Raw genomic sequence first — 21,048 nt, forward strand, 5'->3', positions numbered from 1 at the left:
ATTTCTTTAACAGAGTTATAAGAATATTTAGACTTTGTTTCTTATTGATTTAGTTTTGGTAAGCCATATTTTAGTAGGAATTAGTCTATTTCATCAAATTTTGAAGTCCGTTGGCATGTAATTATTGATAATGATTTTCAAAGAACTGGTTTTCACTTTAATAAATTTTCTTTGTTGGTGTTCCATTTTCATATCCTTTGATTTCTACTCTTTATTATTTATGTCTTGCTTGCTTTGGATTTATTTTGCATTCTGTGGTATGTGGAAGTGGAATCTTATCAGATCTGAAACCTTCTTTTCTAAGGTGAATATTTTTGTGTTATAAATTTTCTTCTCAGAACTACTTTTACTGCATCCCACAAGTTATGATATGCAGTATTTTTACTTTCACTCAGTTCATTGTAATTTTTATTTTCCTTGCAGCTTGCTCTTTGATCCATGGATTGTTTTAGGAATGCGTTGTTCAATTTCCAAGTGGTCTCAATAGATTTTCTTTACATTGATTTCTAGGTTGATCTCATTATAGTCAGAGAACATACTCTGTGTGCTTTCAGTTGTGTTAGATTCTGTTAGATTTCTCTTATGATTCAGGATATGATCTATTTTGGTGAATTTTCTGTGCGTCTTTGCAAAGAATGTGTATTTTGCTGCTGATGGGAGGAGTGTTCTGTAAATGTCAGTTAGATTCCATTGGTTGATAATATTATTCAGTTCTTTTACATCCATGCTGATTTTCTGTGTAGATGACTAAGAAGAGAGGTAGTGAAGTCCCCTACTTATATGCAGATTTGTTAATTTTTTTCAGTTCTCTGAATTTTTGCTTTGTATATTTGAACTTGGGTTATTTTGTGATACAGTGCTATTTTGTTATGACTTCTTGGTGCACTGATCCTTTTATCACTATGTAATGTTCTTTTTGTCTCTGATAATTTTCTTGCCTTGAAGTGTATTTTATGTGATATTCGTAGCTACTCCAGCTTTTTTTTCATTCACGTTTGTATGGTATATCTGTTCTCATCCTTTTTTTTTTCATCCATTTTCTTTTAAACTACCTATGTTACTTTATCACTATACTGAAATGAACTTCTTGTAAACAGCATATAGTTGGGTCATTTTATAAATTCACCCTGCCAATTTTATTTAGTGTATTTGTACCATTTATTGTAATTATTGATATATTAGGACTTAAGTATGTCATGTTTTAACTTTGTTTTCTTTATTTTTCATTTCTCTTCTGACCTTTTTGTGATTTACTCAAACATATTAGTATACCGTTTTTCTGCATAGTTTTTTTCAGTGAGTCTTTTTTTCTTTTTAATGGTTACTCTAGGGAATACTGTATTCATACATAACTTACTACAGTCTTCTAGGACATTTTACCATTTAAAGTGAATTGCAGAAATCTTAGCCAAATTATTTAGGTCCTTTAACTCACTCTCATTTATAATTTAGTTTTCTTAAGTATTCTACATACATTGAGAATGCCATCAGACAGTGTCATTTTGATTTCAACAGTCTAACATGATTTTAAAAACTCAAGAGAAGGGTGGTCTGTTTATATACCCTTATATTTGTTTCATTGTTCTTCGTTTCCTGGTGACAGTCTTTTTTCTACTTTGATATTAATGAAATTACTCCAGCTTTCTTTTCATTAGTGTTAAAATGGTAACTCTTTTTCCAGTTTCTTAACCTATTCTCTCTTTATAATTAGAGTTTCTTTTAGGTAGCATATAGTTGTGTATTAAAATTTGACAATCTCTGTCTTTTAATTGAGATGTTTAGACAAGTTATGTTTAATGTGATTATTGGTATGTTAGGATTTGAATTTACCATCTTGGTTATTTGTTTTTTATTTTTTCTGTGTTACTTTGTTTTCTTTTTTTCGGCTGTACTTCAAATTGAGTATTTTGTGTGTGCATGTGATTCATTTTATTTCATTTATTAGCTGTTATTCTTTTTTGTTGTCTTACTGGTAACTTTGGGATTCATAGTATACATCTTGAACTTATCCATCTATATCAAATAACATTATACTATTTTGCATATAATTAAAGTACATCACAATGGTGCCATCCATTCCATTTACCCTGTCTTGTTCTTTGTGCTTTTGTTTTTATACAGTTTATGTTGGTATATATTATAAATACCAAATACGATCTGTTTATTTTGCTTTAAACAGGATTCCTTCTATCTAGTTAATTAACACATCAATCACCTCACATATTTATCTGTTTTTTTAAATGAGAACGTTTAAGTTCTACTCTCTTAGCAGATTTCAGTTATACAACACAGTGTTATTGAGTGTAGTCATGTTATACATTAGTCCTCAGATCTCATTGATCTTTCAACTGGTTTGTACCCTTTCACCAACCTCTCCTTTTTCCTGCACTCCCTAACCCCAGTCAACCAATCGCTTTTCTGCTCTATTTCTGAGTTTGTCTTTTTTTTAAGCTTTTTTTAAATTGTAAAACAAAAACAAAATCTGCCTTTATGACCACTTTAAAGTGTACAATTCAGTGGTATTAATTATATCCACAGTGTTTTATAACCATTACCATTATGTATTACCAGAATTTTTCATCTTCCCCTCCCTGAAACTGAAACTCTGTACCCATTAAACAATAACCTACTTACAGCTGCCACTATTCTACTTTCTGTCTTAATTTCCTATTCTAGGTACCTCATTTCAGAAGAATCATGTTTGTCATTTTGTGTCTGGTTTGTTTCAATTAGCATAATGTTTTCAGGGTTCATCCATGTTGTAGCATGTAACAGAACTTCATTCCTTTTTCTGGCTGAATTGTACAGCTGTACTACCTTTTGTTTTTCATTTGTACGTTAATGGAGACTTGGCTTGTTTCTAACTTTTGTCTATTGTGAATAATGCTGCTATGAACATTCATGTACAAGTATCTGTTTGAGTCCCTGAGTCAGTTTATATTTACCCACATATTTACCACCTCTGGTGGGTTTCATTCCTTTGTGTAAATTGATCTAGTATCATTTTCATTCCCAAAGGTCTTTTAATAGTTTTTATAATTCAAGTTTGCTCTTGAATTTTTCATCTTTTTTATTTGTGGTAAACTCTGGATCTCTCCCTCTCCCTCCTTCATTAAAGATATTTTTGTCAAGTATAGAATTTTAGATATCGTTTGTTAAAAATTTCAGTATGTTAAAAATGTCATTCCATTTTTTGCTGGTTTGCATAGTCTAATGAGAAAGCTATTATGTGTCTCGGTATGTGTTGTGTCTGCTTTCTCTGATTCTTTAAAATGTTCTTTTTATTGTTGGTACGTGTATGTTGTGTGGGGTCAGGGTGTGTGTGTTGGGCAGTATAAGTGTGTGGGGTGTGGTTTTTGTATTATGTCAGGTGTTTGCATGCTTTTATGTGGAGGAATTTTATGTGTGTTGTAGGGACATTTTTTGTGTTTATGCTTTTTTTCAGGTGATTCAATTATTTTTATTAAGTTTATTAGAGTAACATTGGTTAATACAATTATATAATTTTCAGGCGTACATTATAGTTTGACATCTATATATTGTATTGTGTGATTACCAACCAAAGTCCAATTTCCTTCAGCTACCATGTATTTGATCCCCTTTACCCACTTCATCCTCTTCCTATCCCCCTATGTTTGACCCCCCTTAACACCATCTACCTCTCCCCTCCTCCCACACCCCAACCCTCTGGTAACCACTAGTCCATTGTCCATGTCCCTAAGTCTCTGTTTGTCTTGTTCATTTGTTGCTTTTAGGTTTATATCTCACATATAAGTGATATCATGTGATTTTCATGTGATTTTCAATGTTTTCAGTCTGGCTTATTTCGCTTGGCATGATTATCTCGAGGTCCATCCATGTTATCGCAAATGGCAGTATTTCATCTCTTCTTATGGCTGAGTAATATTCCATTGTATGTATGTGCCACAGCTTCTTTAGCCAGTCATCTATCATAGGACACTTCAGTTGCTTCCATGTCCTGGCCACTGTGAATAATGCTGCTGTGAACATCGGTGTGCAAATATCTTTTTGGATATGGGTTTTCAAGTCTTTGGGGTAAATACCCAGTAGAGGGATTACTGGATCATATGGTAGATCCACTCTTAGTTTTTTGAGGAACTTCCATACTGATTACCATTGTGGCTGTACCAATTTGCAATCCCACTAGCAGTGTATGAGGATTCCTTTTTCTTCACATTCTCTCCGACATTTGTTATTACTTGTCCTGTTGATTATAGCTATTCTAACAGGTGTCATTGTGGTTTTGATTTGCATTTCCCTAATAGCTAGCGATGTTGAGTATCTTTTCATATGTTTGTAAGCCATTTGTATGTCCTCTAGGAAGAAGTGTCTGTTCAGGTCCTCTGCCTATTTTTTTGATTGGGTCGTTTGCTTTTTTGTTGTTATTGAGTCATATGAGTTCTTTGTATATAAATTCATAAAATCCTCTTTAAGACCAAGGTCCATGAGTTTAGTTCCTATGTTTTGTCTATGCATTTTATTGTTTCAGGTCTTATATTCAGATCCTTAATCCATTTTGAGTTAATTTTGGTATGTGGTGATAAACAACAGTCTAGTTTCGTTCCTTTGCAGATGGCTTTCCAGTTTTCGCAGCACCATTTATTGAAGAGGCTTTCCTTTCTCCACTGTATGTTTTTGGCTTTTTTGTCAAAAATTATTTGCCTGTATAAATATGGTTTTACTTCTGGACTCTCAATTCTGTTTCACGGGTCCGTGTGTCTGTTTTGCTGCCAAACTATGCCCTTTTGATTACTGTCGCTTTCTAGTATAATTTGAAGTCAGGCAGAGTGATGCCTCCAGACATGTTCTTTTTTCTCAGGATGGCTTTGGCAATTTGGGCTCTTTTGTGCTTCCATACAAATCTGATGATTTTTTGTTCTATTTCTTTAAAAAAAAAAGCCAATGAGATTTTGATGGGGGTTGCATTAGATCTGTATAATGTTTTAGGTAATATGGTCATTTTAACTATGTTGATTCTTCCAATCCAAGAACACGGAATATCTTGCCATTTCTTTGTATCTTCGATTTCTTTTAATAGAATCTTGTAGTTTTCATTATATAGGTCCTTCACATGTTTTGTTAAATTTCTTCCTAGGTATTTTATTCTTTTTGTTGCAATTGCAAAAAGAATTAGTTTTCTCACTTCTTTTTCTGATGCTTCATTATTAATGTATAGGAACACTATGGATTTTTGAATTTCTATATAGAGAATTATGTCATCTGCAAATAGTGACAGTTTGACTTCCTTGTTTCCTATTTGGATGCCTTTTATATCTCTCTCTTGCCTGATTGCACTTGCTAGGACCTCCAATGATATACTGAATAGCAGTGGTGATAGTGGACAGCCTTGCTTTGTTCCTGATCTTAGAGGGAAGGTTTTTAGTTTTTCATCATTAAGTATAATGTTGGCTGAGAGTTTGTCATAGTTGGCATTTATAATGTTAAAGTATTTTCCTTCTGTACTGATTTTGTTGAGTGTTTTGATCATAAATGGATGCTGTATCTTGTCAAAGGCTTTTTCTCCATCTATTAATATGATCATATGATTCTTATTTTAAATTTGTTTATGTGATGTATCACATTAATCGATTTGCGTATGTTGAGCCATCCTTGTGTGGCCAGGATGAAACCCATTTCATCGTGGTGTGTGATCTTTTTAATATATTACTGCATTCGGTTCGCTAGTATCTTATTTAGGATTTTTGCATGTGTGTTCATGAAAGATATTGGTCTGTAGTTTTCTTTTTTGTATGTGTTATCTTTACCAGGTTTTGGTATCAGTAATATTGGTCTCATAAAATGAGTTGGGAAGAATTGTCTCCTCTTTGATTTTTTGGAAGAGTTTGAGGAGAATAGGTATTAAGTCTTCTTTGAATATTTGGTAGAATTCACTGGTAAAGCCATCTGGTCCTGGACTTTTACTTCTTGGCAGGTTTTTGATGATTGTTTCAATTTCCATACTGCTGATCGGTCTGTTTAGATTTTCCAGTTCTTTTTGAGTCAGTCTAGGAAAGTTGTATTTTTCTAAGTACTGGTCCATTTCTTCTAGGTTATTAAATTTGGTGTTATATACTTTTTCATAGTATTCTTGTATGATCCTTTGTTCCTTTGTATTTTTGTGGTGTCTGTCATAAATTCCCCTCTTTCATTTCTGATTTTGTTTGTGTCCTTTCTCCTTTTTCTTTAGCGAGTCTAGCCAGGGGTTTGTCAATTTTATTAGCCTTTTCAAAGAACCAGCTCTTTGTTGCATTTATTTTTCCCATTTTTTGTTTGTTTGTTTTCAATTTCATTTACTTCTGCTCTAATTTTGATTATTTGTTTCCTTTTGCTGACTTTAGGCTTCATTCGTGCTTCCTTTTCTACTTTTTTAAGATGAAGCATTAGGTTGTTTATTTGGGCTCATTCTTGTTTTTGGAGATAAGCCTATTATGATATGATCTTTCCTCTTATGACTGCTTTTGCCATGTCCAAAATGTTTCGATATGTTGTACTATCATTATCATTCATTTCTTTGTATCTCTTGATCTTTCTTTATGTTTCTTCCCTGACCCAGGTATTCTTCAGTAGCATGTTGTTTAATCTCCATGTATTTGTGGTTCTTCCTGTTTCCTTTTTGCACTTGATCTCTAATTTCAAAGCATTATGTATTCGACTGTGGATATTTAGGTCTCCTACTATTATAGTGTTTTGGTTTGTTTCTCCCTTTAGTTCTGTTAGTAATTGCTTTACATATTTTGGTGCTCCCTGATTGGGAGCATAGATATTAATAAGTGTTAATGTCTTCTTGGTGCATGCTTCCCTTTATCATTATGAAGTGTCCCTCAGTATCTTTCTTTACCTTTTTTTATTTTGAAGTCTGTTTTGTCCGATAGTAGTACCACTACTCCCGCTTTTCTCTGAATGCCATTTGCTTGAAATATCATATTTTCCACCTTCCCTTAGAGTCTGTATTTGTCTTTGGAGCTGAGATGTGTCTCCTGGAGGCAGCATATGGTTGGGTTTTGTTTTTCGATCCATTCTGCAACTCTGCCTTTTTATTGGTGAGTTCAGTGCATTTACATTTAGGGTAATTATTGAAATATGAGGACTTCTTATAGCCATTTTATCTTTTGCTTCATGTTAGCTTGATGTTTCCATTGCTTCATTGTCCTTGTGTTTCTGTTTTCTTTATTTCGGTTGGCTTTTGTGGGGTTTGCTTCTGATTCTTCTTGTTTTATGTTATATTCTTCAGTTCTGACTCTGTGGTGTGTGGTTACCATTACAAATAGGAAAAAGATGGCGTGTATACACACACACATATACACACAGTCGTCCATTTTCTTCTGTGTTCCTTATCTCCTTTCCCCTTTGCGAATTTGGATATTTGACTCCTCCCCTTTTCAGTCATTGTTATTTCAGTTTGTTTCTATGTATGCTGAATGTTCATTACTATCTTGCTATTTAAGCTTATAATGCCCTGTTCTTAGTAAGGGTTGCACTCCTCTGCTTCTCTTTGCCTGGTGGTCACTTTACTCCTAAGTATGCATTTTTGTTGTTATTTTGTTTTAGGTGTGCTGACCCATTTCAGAATTTCAGAATATAGTGCAAGCCTCGTAATGGAGAATTCTCTCAATTATTGTATGTCTGGAAAGGTATTAATTTCTCCTTCATATCTAAAGGAGAGATTAGCTGGATACATTATTCTAGGCTGGTAGTTACTTTCACTTAATAGTTTAAAAATTTGATTCCATTCCTTTCTAGCTTGTAAGGTCTGTGCTGAGAAGTCTGATGATAATCTAATGGGTTTTCCTTTATACGTTACCATTTTCTTCTTTCTGACTGCCCCAATAATTCTATCTTTTTCATTGATTTTTGATAACTTTAATACAGTTTGTCTTGTTGAAGGCCTTTGGGGTTGAGAAAATTGGATGTTCTGTTGACATCTTGAATTCCGAGTTCCAGCTCATTCCTCAGATTTGGGAAATTCTCGTCCACTATTTGTCTGAAAATGCTTTCTAGATCCTGCTCCTTTTCCTCGCCTTTGGTAATGCCTATTTTTCTTTCCTCTCCTGCTGGTATCAGCTAGTTCTTGTATTTCTCTTTCATTATTTTTTCATTCATGGGTTTCTCTCTTCTTCCTTCTGATTTATTTCTAGATTTCTGTCTTCAATATCACTGATTCTTTCCTCCATTTGGTCGACTCTGTTTCCCAAGCTTGCTGTTTCATTTTTCAACTCTTTCAGTGTGTGTGTGTGTGTGTGTGTGTGTGTTTTATCTCCAGAAATTCTATTTGGTGGTTTTTGAGGGTTTCATTTTCTTTTCTCTGCTCATCTAGTTGTTTTTGCAATTGTGAAATTGTTGATATGACTCATTTTGGAACTCACTGAGTTTTTTCTTAAGTACTATCCTGAATTCTCTGTCACTTAAGTCGCATATTTCTATGTATGTAAGCTCATTTTCTAGAGATTTTTCTCTTTCTTTCTGAGATGCCTTGTCACCTTGTTTGGTCATGGTGATTAATGCACTATTTTTCCACCTGGGCATTAATGGAAGTGTATTCTATTGTTTTTCCAGAAAGAAGATTCATTATATAATGGTCTCTCATTAGTCTGCTGCAAAGACTCATCTTTTGGATTCCAGTAGGTGGCGTTTAAGCCTCTTGGATCCCCGAGAGTTTCCGTAGTGTTTGCTCAGATTCCTTTGGGCTCTGCGGTGATCAGTCTCGGAGGATATGAGGGAAGGGGCCTTCTGTTGGGGTTTGGGGGCTGCATCTCAGCCTTGGTTTTGCAACCATAGTCGGTAAGAATCAACTGTTGTTTCTCTTCCGGCTGCTTCTCCACTCTCTGTCCTGATGCCTGGGCCCTGCAGCCAGCCGACCACAGGGAGCCCACAACCCTCTTAGGCTTGGCTGTTCAGGGAACTTACAGCACGAACTTGCTGCTCCTTCTCCCTTCCTCTTCCTCCTGCAGGGAGCTCCAGAGGCTGGGAAAGGTAGCCTTAGTCTCCGAAGAGTTTGCTCAGATTCCTCTTGGGCTCTGCAGTGGTCTTACACACAGATCTCACGTTCAGACATGCTCGTGTGCAGTTTGGGTGTTTGTTGTTCAGTTTTAGATGTTCAGCTTATTATTGTTTCAAGGGGAGAGATTTGAGAACGTCTCTCACTCCGCCATGTTTTCCCAGAATCTCTATGCTGTTTGGGTTTGCATGTGATGGTCAGTTGTATGTTGTGAGGGGGCAGTTTATTTTTGTGCTTTGTTTTATAGGTCTGGTATTACAGTGTCTTATCTTGTCATTGTTGTCTTTATGTTGATTTAGATTATTGATATATGGGGTAAAGCCTTTTTATACCAATTAAAATATTTTTATTTATCTTATTTTTTGTTTCATTTTCTGTTTTTTTAAATTCATTGCATCTTTTGTTATTGCTTTCTAAAATCTTTTCCCACCTTTCTCTTTAATATTTTAGAATTTATATGTTTACTTTCCTGGTTGTCTTTGAAACTTTAAAATGCATATTTAACTTTAGACTTCAAAATTTAAACTATCTCCTTCCTCCTATGTTAAAGAATTTGGAACACTTTAGCTCTGACCACTTCTTTCCCAAAATAATACTTTCGTTGACTAGTATTTCAAGTCTGACTTTTCAGAAATCTCACAATTTATACACACCGTTTTTTCTAAAATGTTTAGAAAAACATTTAACACATTTTAAAAATTACCTTTGTACTTACCATATTATAACCTTGCATGTCAGATCGTGCTTGTAGAAACATTCCTTTAGAGCAATTCTCTTAAGGTAAATTCCTATGGTTTTATCTATGCATTATTTAGCTCTAGTTCACAATTTTAGGTGAACAGATTTTTCTCTGGGCACTTGGGAGATAATATTCCACTGTCTCATGCTGTTACTATCAAAGCCTGCTAACTTATTTTATCTCTCAGCTTGTTTTCTAGTTCTTCATTTTTGTTTTTGGTGTTTACTGTGTTGTGGATTTCTTTTTATGCATCCTGTTTGGGCTCTTTTGGTCTTAATCTGTAGAGCCACGTCTTTTAGTGGTTCAAGAATATTTGCAACTGTTATCCATTCTCTCCTCTCTTTCTAAAACTACACTTAAACTGTGTGTGATATTTTCAGTTCCTTTAATTTATTTCTTATGGGTAAGTTCTTTGAATGTATCTTTGTGTTCTCTAATTCTTTCCAGCTATTTCACCTCTCTCTAACCTTTCCATTTGGTGTAATAGTGGTTCCAGCCTCATTCTCACTTCTATTTCTGATATTGCTAAACAATGTCTCTGGAGACCTTGCATATATTTCGAGACAACAAGGATGTCTACTCTTCAATAGGCGGTTTACTCAGAGCTCTTCATTTGTCACAATACATGGAAATAAGACTCTGTGTCGTAATTCCCATTATTCTTAAGACTATATTTTAATGAGTTTGAAGCAGTAAACAGTTTTGAAGGGAAGGTTGTAGAGTCATACGTGTATGTGTGTATATATATATATATGTATATGTATACATATGTACAGATATGTATTTAGTCCTTTTTTTTTTTTTTAAGATTTTCTAACAGTGGGGTAGGCTCAAGAATCTGCATTTCTTAGAGTTTCCAGGTTATGCTGATACAACTGGTCTGGGGAATAAACTTTGAGAACCACTAGACTAGATGATGTCTTGAATTCCCACTGTTTTTCTTTTTTTTTTTTTACCTTTGAATAGGGATGTCTGGCTTGGGGATCATTTTATTAACAGTTAATAAAAGTGCTATAACAGTTTCCTTTTGTGCTTAAGTAGTTTGTTTTAAATCTGCATTAATGTTTTATTTTAGTGATCATTCAGGATATGTTCGACCAGTGCCAGTGCCACGCAGTTTAAACAGTGATATTTCCTATTTTGGTGTTGGGGGCAAGCAGGCTGTTTTCTTTGTTGGACAATCAGCTAGAGTAAGTAAAAAATTTATTACAAATGAAAGTCAATCAAAATATTTTATGGTTGATGCTGTCTAAATGTTTTAGCCAGTTTAACTTTTAGGAATTTTTTAAGTGCTCTTTTTAATATTTAACAGATGATAAGCAAACCTGCAGATTCCCAAGATGTTCATGAGCTCGTGCTTTCTAAAGAAGATTTTGAGAAGAAGGAGAAAAATAAAGAATCAATATATAGTGGATATATTAGAAACAGAAAGGTACAATACATTTTAATTATAAATTTATTACTTTGGATAGATGACAGGATGAGAACATTTTTTTCCTAATTCTAAGATACTAATGTGGCTTTAAAAAACTTAAATGTACGGAATTTTCATTCTTTTTACTTTAATGATGCAAATAGCAAAAGTGATCATTTACATGCTTTCTCAGGCTTGAAATCTTTAAACAATTTTTTTTTTTTTACAAAGCCGAGTAAGCTTCCCAAAAATTGCTCCTAAGATTAACTTTCTTCCTTGCACTGAGTTTGAGTTTTTATATCTTTGTTGTATAGTAATTACAGAACTTGAGAAAACAGTGATAAGGTAATAGACTTTTAGGAAATCAGAGCTTTTGAGAAAGAAATGAGCAATTTATTTGTTACAAATTTGCTTTCGGGTTCTCATTTTAATAAGCAGAATGTTAATAAATTTTTATCTTGGTCATGTACATATTTTTCATTCAGCTTTTCTCCATTTGAAACACCTTAGAATCTTTTAACTTTAAAATCTTTTAAGTAATTTTGAGATATCTAAAAATTCTTTCTGATTCTAAAACAAATGGCAAAAATTTTGTAGAAAAGTATAAAGAAGTAAAAACAGTTTCGAATGCCACACAAAAGTACTTATCATTAGTTGAATTTCCTTCTAGTCCTTTTGGTTATATACTTATAGTTTGAGCCAACATTTTTTAAATCAACATTTGAGTATTTCTCCATTTTATAAAATATTTTGGTGTACAGACTTTTAATAGCTTCATAGTGTTTCTCGGGCTGAGTGTACTGTAACTATTCCATTGAACGTTTAGCTTATTTAAAGGATTTTGCTATAATTATAAAGACACTACCATAAATATCTGTCCATACATTTTGCCTGAACTATAATTTTGGCATAGATTGTTAGAATTTTAACAGCTGTAACAACAAATTTGATCTTTATAAATGCTTGTAGTATGTATTACAAAACTGCTTTTCAGAAAGATTGAACCCAAATCAAATACACACTTAACAGTATATGAAAGTATCTCTGGTCATTTCCTTATTTTTAAAAAGGAAAGGCGGGGCAGCAAAATGTGGGCGGTTTGATAGGTAAAAATAATACCTTTTCTTTCATTGTTAGTGAGCTGAAGAATTTTTTCATGTTTATTAGTACTTTTGTTTTTTCTATAACTTAACATTCTTTTATGTCTAGGAAATTTCATTTTGCTCCTCCCATTTTTTTCTCTTTAAATTCGTTGCATTTTTGTTAATAGCTTACATATCTTAATATACCTACATAACAGTATTCTATGTTACCTTTTCCATATTATCTTACTATCACAAAGTCCTATGAAGTATTTTGGTGGAAATATTATTTGCCATGTTAAAACTGGTGAAAAAATAGGAATTGAGAATTTAGGTGATTTTCAAAGCTGTATACATATAATAATGCTTGGATAAAACTGAGATCTCTTGGGTCATCATTTCTGCCAGCTTTTCCTATGTTTTGTGGTTAGTTCATCTCAACAGACATTTCATGGGTACCTAGGTAATTTTTTTCCTGACTCATCCATTCTAGCCAACTTTAATTTTGGCTCTTCCTGTATCCCTGAACTGTTAGCAGTTATTACAATTGGGTAGGGTTGATGGTTCTAGATCTATAACCAGCAATCTTTCTTTTTCTATGCATACATGCACAGAAAACTTAATATCAATAGTTCTCAATCTGTATTTCTTTGTCAGGAGACTTTTCTCTTTAGATTCAGACACTGAATCAGACCGGACGCGATAAAGGAAACCATTCTAGGCACTTTAAACAGAAAAGGATTTAATAAAGGGAATTAGATGCTTACATGATTATTGGAAGGGCTGAAGGAATGAACTGTAGGCCAAGCCTTGTGGAATGTGCCAGGACAGAATGAATTAACTCTCAAGGGATGCTGTAACACATGCTATAATCACATAGCTGGAGGATCAACACTGGATCTATAATTCAGAGATACAGTGCCTTATCTATGATCTAGGATTGTAAAGGCCTTGCCACAATTGCTCCAGCACAGGAACACAGAATTTCTGGCTATGATCAGTGCTGACACTTGAAGCTGGATGTAGAATAATGGTCTTTTCAGTGCCTTGCATGATAACAGAAAACCTTTAAGAAACCTCAGAAAATTGCCTTACTGCTTCATTTTTCTCTTCTAAATCTTTGGTTACTGCATCTAATTGGTAAAACCTAATTTGTATCTACAACCCCAAAAGTAAAGGCATCTGAGAAATAGACTTTTTTGGCTTTCCATCCTCTGGAGCCAGAAGGAGACAATAAAAGGTGGTGTGACTGAGTATCAACTGATTGTATCTAGCACAGTCATTTTGAATTTCAGTTAGATGTCTTTCTTCATGTGTTCCATAAATAACTACTTTTGGTACATCTGAAATCAAACATCTGTAAACCTTTCTTATTCTTTTCTCCCCCTTCCCCACGACTACCCTTTTCAATTAACTGACCAAGCAGTTAATAGATGTAATCCTTATAATCATTCACATTTAATTCTGTCTTTTAAAATAATTTCATCTGTCTTCTCTTCCACCCATTTCTGCTGCTTGATTCAATCTTTCTAGCCCCATCTTTCATCATATTCTAAACTACCTTATTTCCCTTATACTCTCCAATCCTCCATGTTCTCGTTGATCTGGAATATTTTTAAGTCATTTGTTGGGTGAATATCACCCTTTTTAACTCTGTAGCTCTTGGTTCATATCTTTATAATGGTAAATTGTTTTGTAAGCATTTGTTTCTCATTTCTTACTAGATGCAATTTGTAGGAAAGGCACTGTATTATTTATCTTGAACCTTATCTTCCTATGCGTAGGTTGAGTCATAGGACTTAGAAGGCGCTTGATAAATATTTGGATAATGAACCTGCATTGTTAGTAAACTCAAGTTAATCTTACTCTTAGTTTATAAAATACTACTTTATATTGTGTATCGTAGCTGTTATATTAGTCAGTTAGTGAGTAGGGATGATTGGGCTTATTTTTATTTTTTATTAAGAAAGTAATAATACATGCTTATAAAACAAAGAAAATCAGCCAGTTTCCTAGACTTGATTGTTCGGTGTGTATCTTTATCCTTATAATTTTTATGTATTTGGCAACATACCTAGCATATATATGCATATATATACATGCAATTTTTAACGCACATAGACTCATAGTAAATGTTGAGAAGTTTATAATACTTATCCTGAAATACTCCCCCCACCTCCCTCTCCCCACTTCCCTTCCGTAAGTTATAGATATTCTCTGAAAGTGGACTGGGGCCCAGAATTCTATTCCCTTTTAATAAACACAAGTGCCTTTGTGCTAAGACAGCTGGCTTCTGTCTGCATCCTAGTTTTCTTAAACATAGAGGATCAGGCATTGGATTTGACCAAGTTAAATGGTAGGTATCCCAAGCAAGGATTTATTCTACCCTAGGGTAAATGTTTTCAGTTTTTTTCTGGCATTTTAAAACTCGATATTTATTTTTCTTTATGATTCTAAAATTGATTTAGCATTACGGTAGGATACTCCTTTATGTTTGCCAGTTTAGCAATCTATGTAATAGTTTCCCTTGTCCTCACAGCATTGTCACATACTCAGCTGAATAATGTAGTGGGCCATTTTTCTCTTAAGTTTTTTGAAGCCTGTATTTGAAGCTATCCAGGTGAATCACATTAAATGTTATTTCTATAATTAAGGTGTATATAATGTTTTATTTATATTCATTTGTGCAGCCATCTGATTCTGTTCATATTACAAATGATGATGAACGATTTCTGCATTATCTTATCTCAGAAGAGAAAGAAAAAAATAGCTTTACTGCTGTGATTATTACAGGAGTACAACCAGAACACATACAGTACTTGAAAAATTATTTCCATCTTTGGACAAGACAGTTAGCGTAAGTAATTATATTTGATTCAGGACATATTGCTGCTTACCTTTTTTAAGACAGAAAATATTACAGATACACCTTATATCTATTACAGATACAGTCTCTTGGCTATCTGCTTTGGTCCTGTTTCATTTCTTTCACTATAGTAACCAATACTCTGATGTTAGCATTAAAATGGTTCCCTATTGTGTAAATATCCATTGGTCACTTGTAAGGTGTTGTTCATTATTTGAGACACAGGCTTTTTGACACCTATGGTAAAATTTAAAATAAACCAGAGTTTATCAAATTCAACACTATCATTCTTATATCCCCTTTTTGTGCTTCTCTATAGGACTGTCATAATCTTCAGTATATTTTACTTATTTTTTGTCTGCTCCCATTACAGTGTTTTTTTTAATGCACTGCTATTTCTCCAGTGTGTCCTGTTACATAGTAGATATTTGATAAGTATTTATCAAAGACTGCATTGAGCCTTTTAATATGAAAAAATGTGTCTATATGCCTATATGACATATTAGTAATACTGAAAATAAATCTTTGTATCTATTCCAAGAAACCTTTTAGGGAATGTAAGCCTTTTCTCTGTAACTGTATAGTATAGACCATTTATTGGATTGTTTTCTTGATTTGTATTAGTCTGAATTATGGTCTTGCAAAAATGTGTGTCTGCAAAAACAAAATTCATATTTTTGAAAAAGCTATCTTTTCACCTTTACCCAAAAGGCTATTGTACTTAATTTGAGATTCTCTACATAAATATGTATCAACAGAGTTAGAATTTTTTTCTTTTATGGGAAAATAAATTTGATATTAGGGATACCATTTTTTTTCTTGATTATTGATGTTTGTTGGCTGTATAACCCAAAAGTTTTAAATACGACTTCGGAATTTTTCTTCTCTAAGTATATATTTTATCAGTAATTTAAGGAACTGTGTACATAACACATAATTAGGGCATACTCTTACTCTAGCAACAAATAACATCTAACTTTTACCATTCAGACAATTGCTAAGCTATTTATATCACTCTTAATATATGGTTGTAAACTTTTAATTATGATATTAACACTTCTGAAATATCTGCAGATCTCAAGATTTTCAGTGATTTCCTTTTATCTCAGTAGTGCTTTAAACAATAGCTAGGAAAATTATTTTTAAAGTTAAAATTCATATGAAAAATATTGTAAATTCCTGTTTGAAGAATAACTACAGATGTGATATGTCTTAGTTGTAAATAATGTTATCAAAATACAGTCATTTTTAACCTTAAAAATAAAGTAGCAAAGATTTCTGAAGTAGTGGTTTTCATTGGGATAATGTTGAATGCATTAGTTTCGTTTGGGGAATATTGGGATAAGATTGTTTCAGTGCTATAGCAGAGGTACAGTGAGAGTTATAAAATATTCTCATGTTGCACAGATAAAGATATCCAATCCTATATACTCCCTCATATTTGAGTTCTTTCTAGAACATTCCTGACAAGTAGAATTATAGCCTCTTCTAGTACTTTTTTTCGAACTATACTTCTTGGAAACGTAATGTATGTGGACTTCGAAGTAGGAAAGGCCTGGATTGAAGGCCTCTCCCACACTCTAGTTCTGTGACCTTAGGTAAATTATATAAACTTCGTGCACCCCAATTTCTGTATGTGTAAAATGAGGTGTAACAATACCTGCATCTCAGGATTGTTTTTACCATTAAATGGGATACTGTGTTTAAAAATGCCTAATATAGTGCTTGGTACCTGGTAAATACTGCCAAATAGTTACAAAATTTTTTAGTAGAAGACTATATGAACTATAATTTTATGTGAATTAAAAGTATAAAGTTACTCTTCTATATTTTAGGCATATTTATCATTACTATATTCATGGTCCAAAAGGAAATGAAAAACGTACATCAAAAGAAGGTGGACCTTTCAACAACATTGATATCGAAGTAAGATAAAATTTCTTCTTTAAATGTTATAAATTATCAAGTGTCTGTTCAGTTCCAAGTGACTCTGGATAAGAGAAATCAGTCAATAAATAGACAACTTCTCTCTTCTTTTTACCAAAGTTCTTTCGTAATTTGATGTCCAAGTAAAGATATCATTCCTAGATGTTTTTCTCTCGAACCCTCATTTACAATAGTTGGTTTCTTTTTTCTCTGTCTTTTATAGAGCTATGAGTTGTTGCTGAATATTATGTCTTAAAGCAGAGAGGAAAAGGGACATAGTTTCCCTTTTGTTCTTAGAAGTATTATGATGGTGAAGTAAGATTTAGAAGCAAAAAACATTTGAGTGTTGGGTTCAGTATCTTTGCCCACACGTTAGAAAATATTTCATATACATCATTGTCCCACTTCTACCTCTAGTAAGAAACCTTGAATTAAATATATTCATGACTTACCTATTCTTCAGCTCTGCTTTGCTGTTTCTTTGCTTACTTTCTGTTCTTAGTATATTTTTATTGAGATGCTATATTACTTATAACTATTTAACTCATATTTTGTTAAGCTAGATGATTACTTATACAAGTCAAAGTAGTTTTTGCCTATTCCTGTGTTGGATCATAGCTAAGAACAAAAGTCACCATAGAATTTAATTATTTTTGTTTTATTTTTATTTTAGATTTCTATGTTTGAAAAGGGGAAGGCACCTAAGATTGTCAACCTAAGGGAAATACAAGATGACATGCAGACGTTGTATATAAACACAGCAACTGATAGTTTTGAGTTCAAAGCTCATGTTGAAGGAGACGGTGTAGTGGAAGGGATTATCCGATATCACCCTTTCTTATATGATAGAGAAACTTACCCTGATGATCCATGCTTTCCATCAAGTATGTTAATCTGTTATCTTAGCTACAAAATGTGAAGTTGTTATTCAGGATAGTGATTTATTTCTTGTAATGATTATTATTGGGCTATTAAGATTAGATAAATTTCAAAACCTTTTTCCTTATACAAATCTTTTTAAGTTGTTAGGTATTTGTATTTTTTATAATTCTTGATTTTTATGTATATTCACTTCCAGATAAAGCACTGGCTTTAAGAAGCATTATATATTCTTTTATCTTAGATCTCTATTGAACTGAACTTTTAGTTGTGTACTGCATATTAATTTTTTATATATTTTCCATATTATTTCCCAATTATCTTTGTAGATATTTATAAAGAAGTTTTAAACTTTAGTCAGTTTTTGATTTCTGATTTTGTCTTGCTGTAAAAAGTCTTCTTATACCTCAGGATTACAAAAAAGGTCCTGTAGTTTTCAAAAATTATTTTATATTTAGATCTTTAATGCATCTGTAATCTCCTTTTTCGTGTGTAGGATGAGATAGGGCTTTAGTTTAATATTTTCCGTGAGGATGTTTAGTTTCCTAGCTCCGATTGTATTGAATGTCATGATTTTAAAAATAATTTGAAATATTACTTTTATATAAGTTCCCATATGTATATAGATCTGGTTTCTTTACTATAAAACTATTTTATATTCTCATACATGAGTAATAATACTCATAACTTTATACCATATATTGATATCTACAGGGCAAGATACGATTCTTTTTTGAGAAAATCTTATTAATCTTTTACTTTTCTATATAACTTTGGAATCACTTTGAACAGTCACTAAAAAATCCTAGTGGGATTATTGAGATTGCATTGAATTCATAGATTAAAAGTATTAAATATTCTTTTTCAGAATATTTCCTCAGTGTATCCTTAGTGTTTCAGGTTCTGGAACCAGATTCGCTGATTTGAATCCTGTCTCTGCCACTTTCTAGTGTAAACTTTGACAAACTACTGCTTACCTCAGTTTTCTTTATCTGTGAAATGGGGGTGGGTAATAGTTCATACCTCCTAGAGATGTTGTGAAGGTTAAATAAGAAACTGCTACAAGTCTTTGAGTGCCCAACGTTATTTATTCAGTGCTCATACATGTTACTACTCAGTGGCTCTGTCTCCTGTGATGGCTCTGTCCCTTTTTAATTTTTGCCATATCTAATTTTTGTATACTTGTAGACAAAAAGATAAAGTTCTTTAAATGATGTCTTAAAATAAGAGCCAATAAAATTGATGGTTAGAAGGGTTCTCTAAGAACAAAGCAATTTGGTTTGAAAAAAAAGAAATTTTACTTTGAGACTCCTTGTGAAGGTTTTTTTTTGGGGGGTTATAATGTTTGATCCTAATTTATCTGGAAAATATGAAAATGTATTGCTAACAAAAAATGCCAGACAGTTGTGCTAATTATGCATCCAATGCTTTGTAACATGTTATAATTACCTGTATCACCTAAATCTGATCTTCAGAAATTTAAGTTTATAAAAGACAAACTTAGTATTATTGATTAATTTGCCCAAACTAGGGAAACTTTCTGCTACTAGATACCGTAGATTGCCCAGATAATTTTTATGTGAACATAGTTGTTCTGACAAAATTGTGAAACCTGTGTTTTAGGTATAGGATTCAAGCTCCTGTATTTGTAGGGAAGAGGGCTTAGACATAATTTCTTTAGATGTATGACTCTTTTGCTCAATAAACAGGTTTCAGTGATTGCAAGTTTAGTAGCTAGTGTAGTACTAACACAGATTGACTAGTATACAAATAGTTATTGACCGTTAAATGAAGAACACCATTGGTAATGTAGAACCACTTTGGAAATCTGCCTTAGGCCAAATTTTAAATAAAGCTGCCTTTAGATTTTATAGCATGCAGTGTTAACAATCTTATGAGTTTTTGTTGCCGTTTCTCTGCAGCAACTTTATCATTTTACTTACAGAAATTAATTTCTCAGTGATAAAAATTGCATGTATTTCATAGCAGTAAACATTTTGTTTCACTTACTCCTGTGCTCTAGAATTAAAAGATGAAGATGATGATGACGATTGTTTCATACTTGAGAAAGGAGCAAGAGGGAAAAGACCAATTTTCGAATGTTTTTGGAATGGACGACTAATACCATATACATCTGTTGAAGAGTAAGTTTTGATTTTTGCTGAAATTATATTGTTTTATAACCTAATTTTTTTACTAACTAATATTTTGTTCTGTTTAAGCTTTGACTGGTGTACTCCTCCTAAGAAGAGAGGGCTTGCACCAATTGAATGCTACAATAGAATATCTGGTGCATTATTTACTAATGACAGATTCCAGGTCAGCACAAATAAACTGACTTTTATGGATCTTGAGCTAAAATTGAAAGATAAGAACACCCTTTTTACAAGGATTTTAAATGGACAGGTATGATTTTAAATATCAAGTTTGAATATTTACAAATGTTCTATTTTATAAACAACAAAAGTCAGTAGTATAGATTTATATGACATTTTGCATACTTTTCATTTAATCAAAAGAGTTTATATAAATTGTCCTCATGAGCATTTATGTGTTCACGTTACTCAAATTTCAAACTGGTTAGACCATGTTTGGATAAAATTTACAGATCTTTATTATATCTTATTATCAAGACCTTGACATAGTAAACAAAAGCTACAGAAGCATATGCATTTAATGAGAGCATATAGTACAATTTAAAACAAGGGCTTTGTTTGTATATTAATAACCGAAATATATGATTTTAATCTAATCTTGAAGGTGAAGTTGTGGTAGAACAGTGAAATACTTTGGGCTAAAAGGTGATTTGAGATTGATCAGTATTAAAAGACATGCTTTGATTGATAAAACAAGAACGATAGATTTTTTTAAAAAGTGTACTAGTGTAGTTTTATTCTATCCAAATACCTCAGAAACTTTTACTTGATAAACTACTCTTTTAGTAGTTTAATGTTGAGGTGCCCAGAGACTGATGCATTTATTATGAACCTAAAATTACAGGTTAGTAACTATAATATATAGCATACAGTATTTTTAATCGGTCATTTCTATAAGATGTTGAAATTCATTTGGCTCTTAATAAAAGATTCTTAATCATAGATTAAAATATTTATAAAGAATTATTCA

The 21,048-nt window shown here is 32.7% G+C and overlaps 1 protein-coding gene across 1 annotated transcript in view; it reads left to right on the top strand.

Annotated features, from left to right (window-relative positions):
- The window catches only part of SMCHD1 (structural maintenance of chromosomes flexible hinge domain containing 1), a 142,827-nt gene that overhangs the window by 20,702 nt on the left and 101,077 nt on the right, over nt 1-21,048 (top strand). Inside the window, exons 6-12 of the mRNA XM_006920053.3 lie at nt 10,831-10,945; nt 11,068-11,187; nt 14,942-15,108; nt 16,953-17,043; nt 17,717-17,927; nt 19,946-20,066; nt 20,145-20,328. Coding sequence (XP_006920115.1) covers nt 10,831-10,945; nt 11,068-11,187; nt 14,942-15,108; nt 16,953-17,043; nt 17,717-17,927; nt 19,946-20,066; nt 20,145-20,328 — 1,009 coding nt within the window. The remainder of the gene's footprint in view (nt 1-10,830; nt 10,946-11,067; nt 11,188-14,941; nt 15,109-16,952; nt 17,044-17,716; nt 17,928-19,945; nt 20,067-20,144; nt 20,329-21,048) is intronic.

Source organism: Pteropus alecto, unplaced genomic scaffold (assembly GCF_000325575.1).
Source record: "Pteropus alecto unplaced genomic scaffold, ASM32557v1 scaffold146, whole genome shotgun sequence".
Taxonomy (NCBI): Eukaryota; Metazoa; Chordata; class Mammalia; order Chiroptera; family Pteropodidae; genus Pteropus; species Pteropus alecto.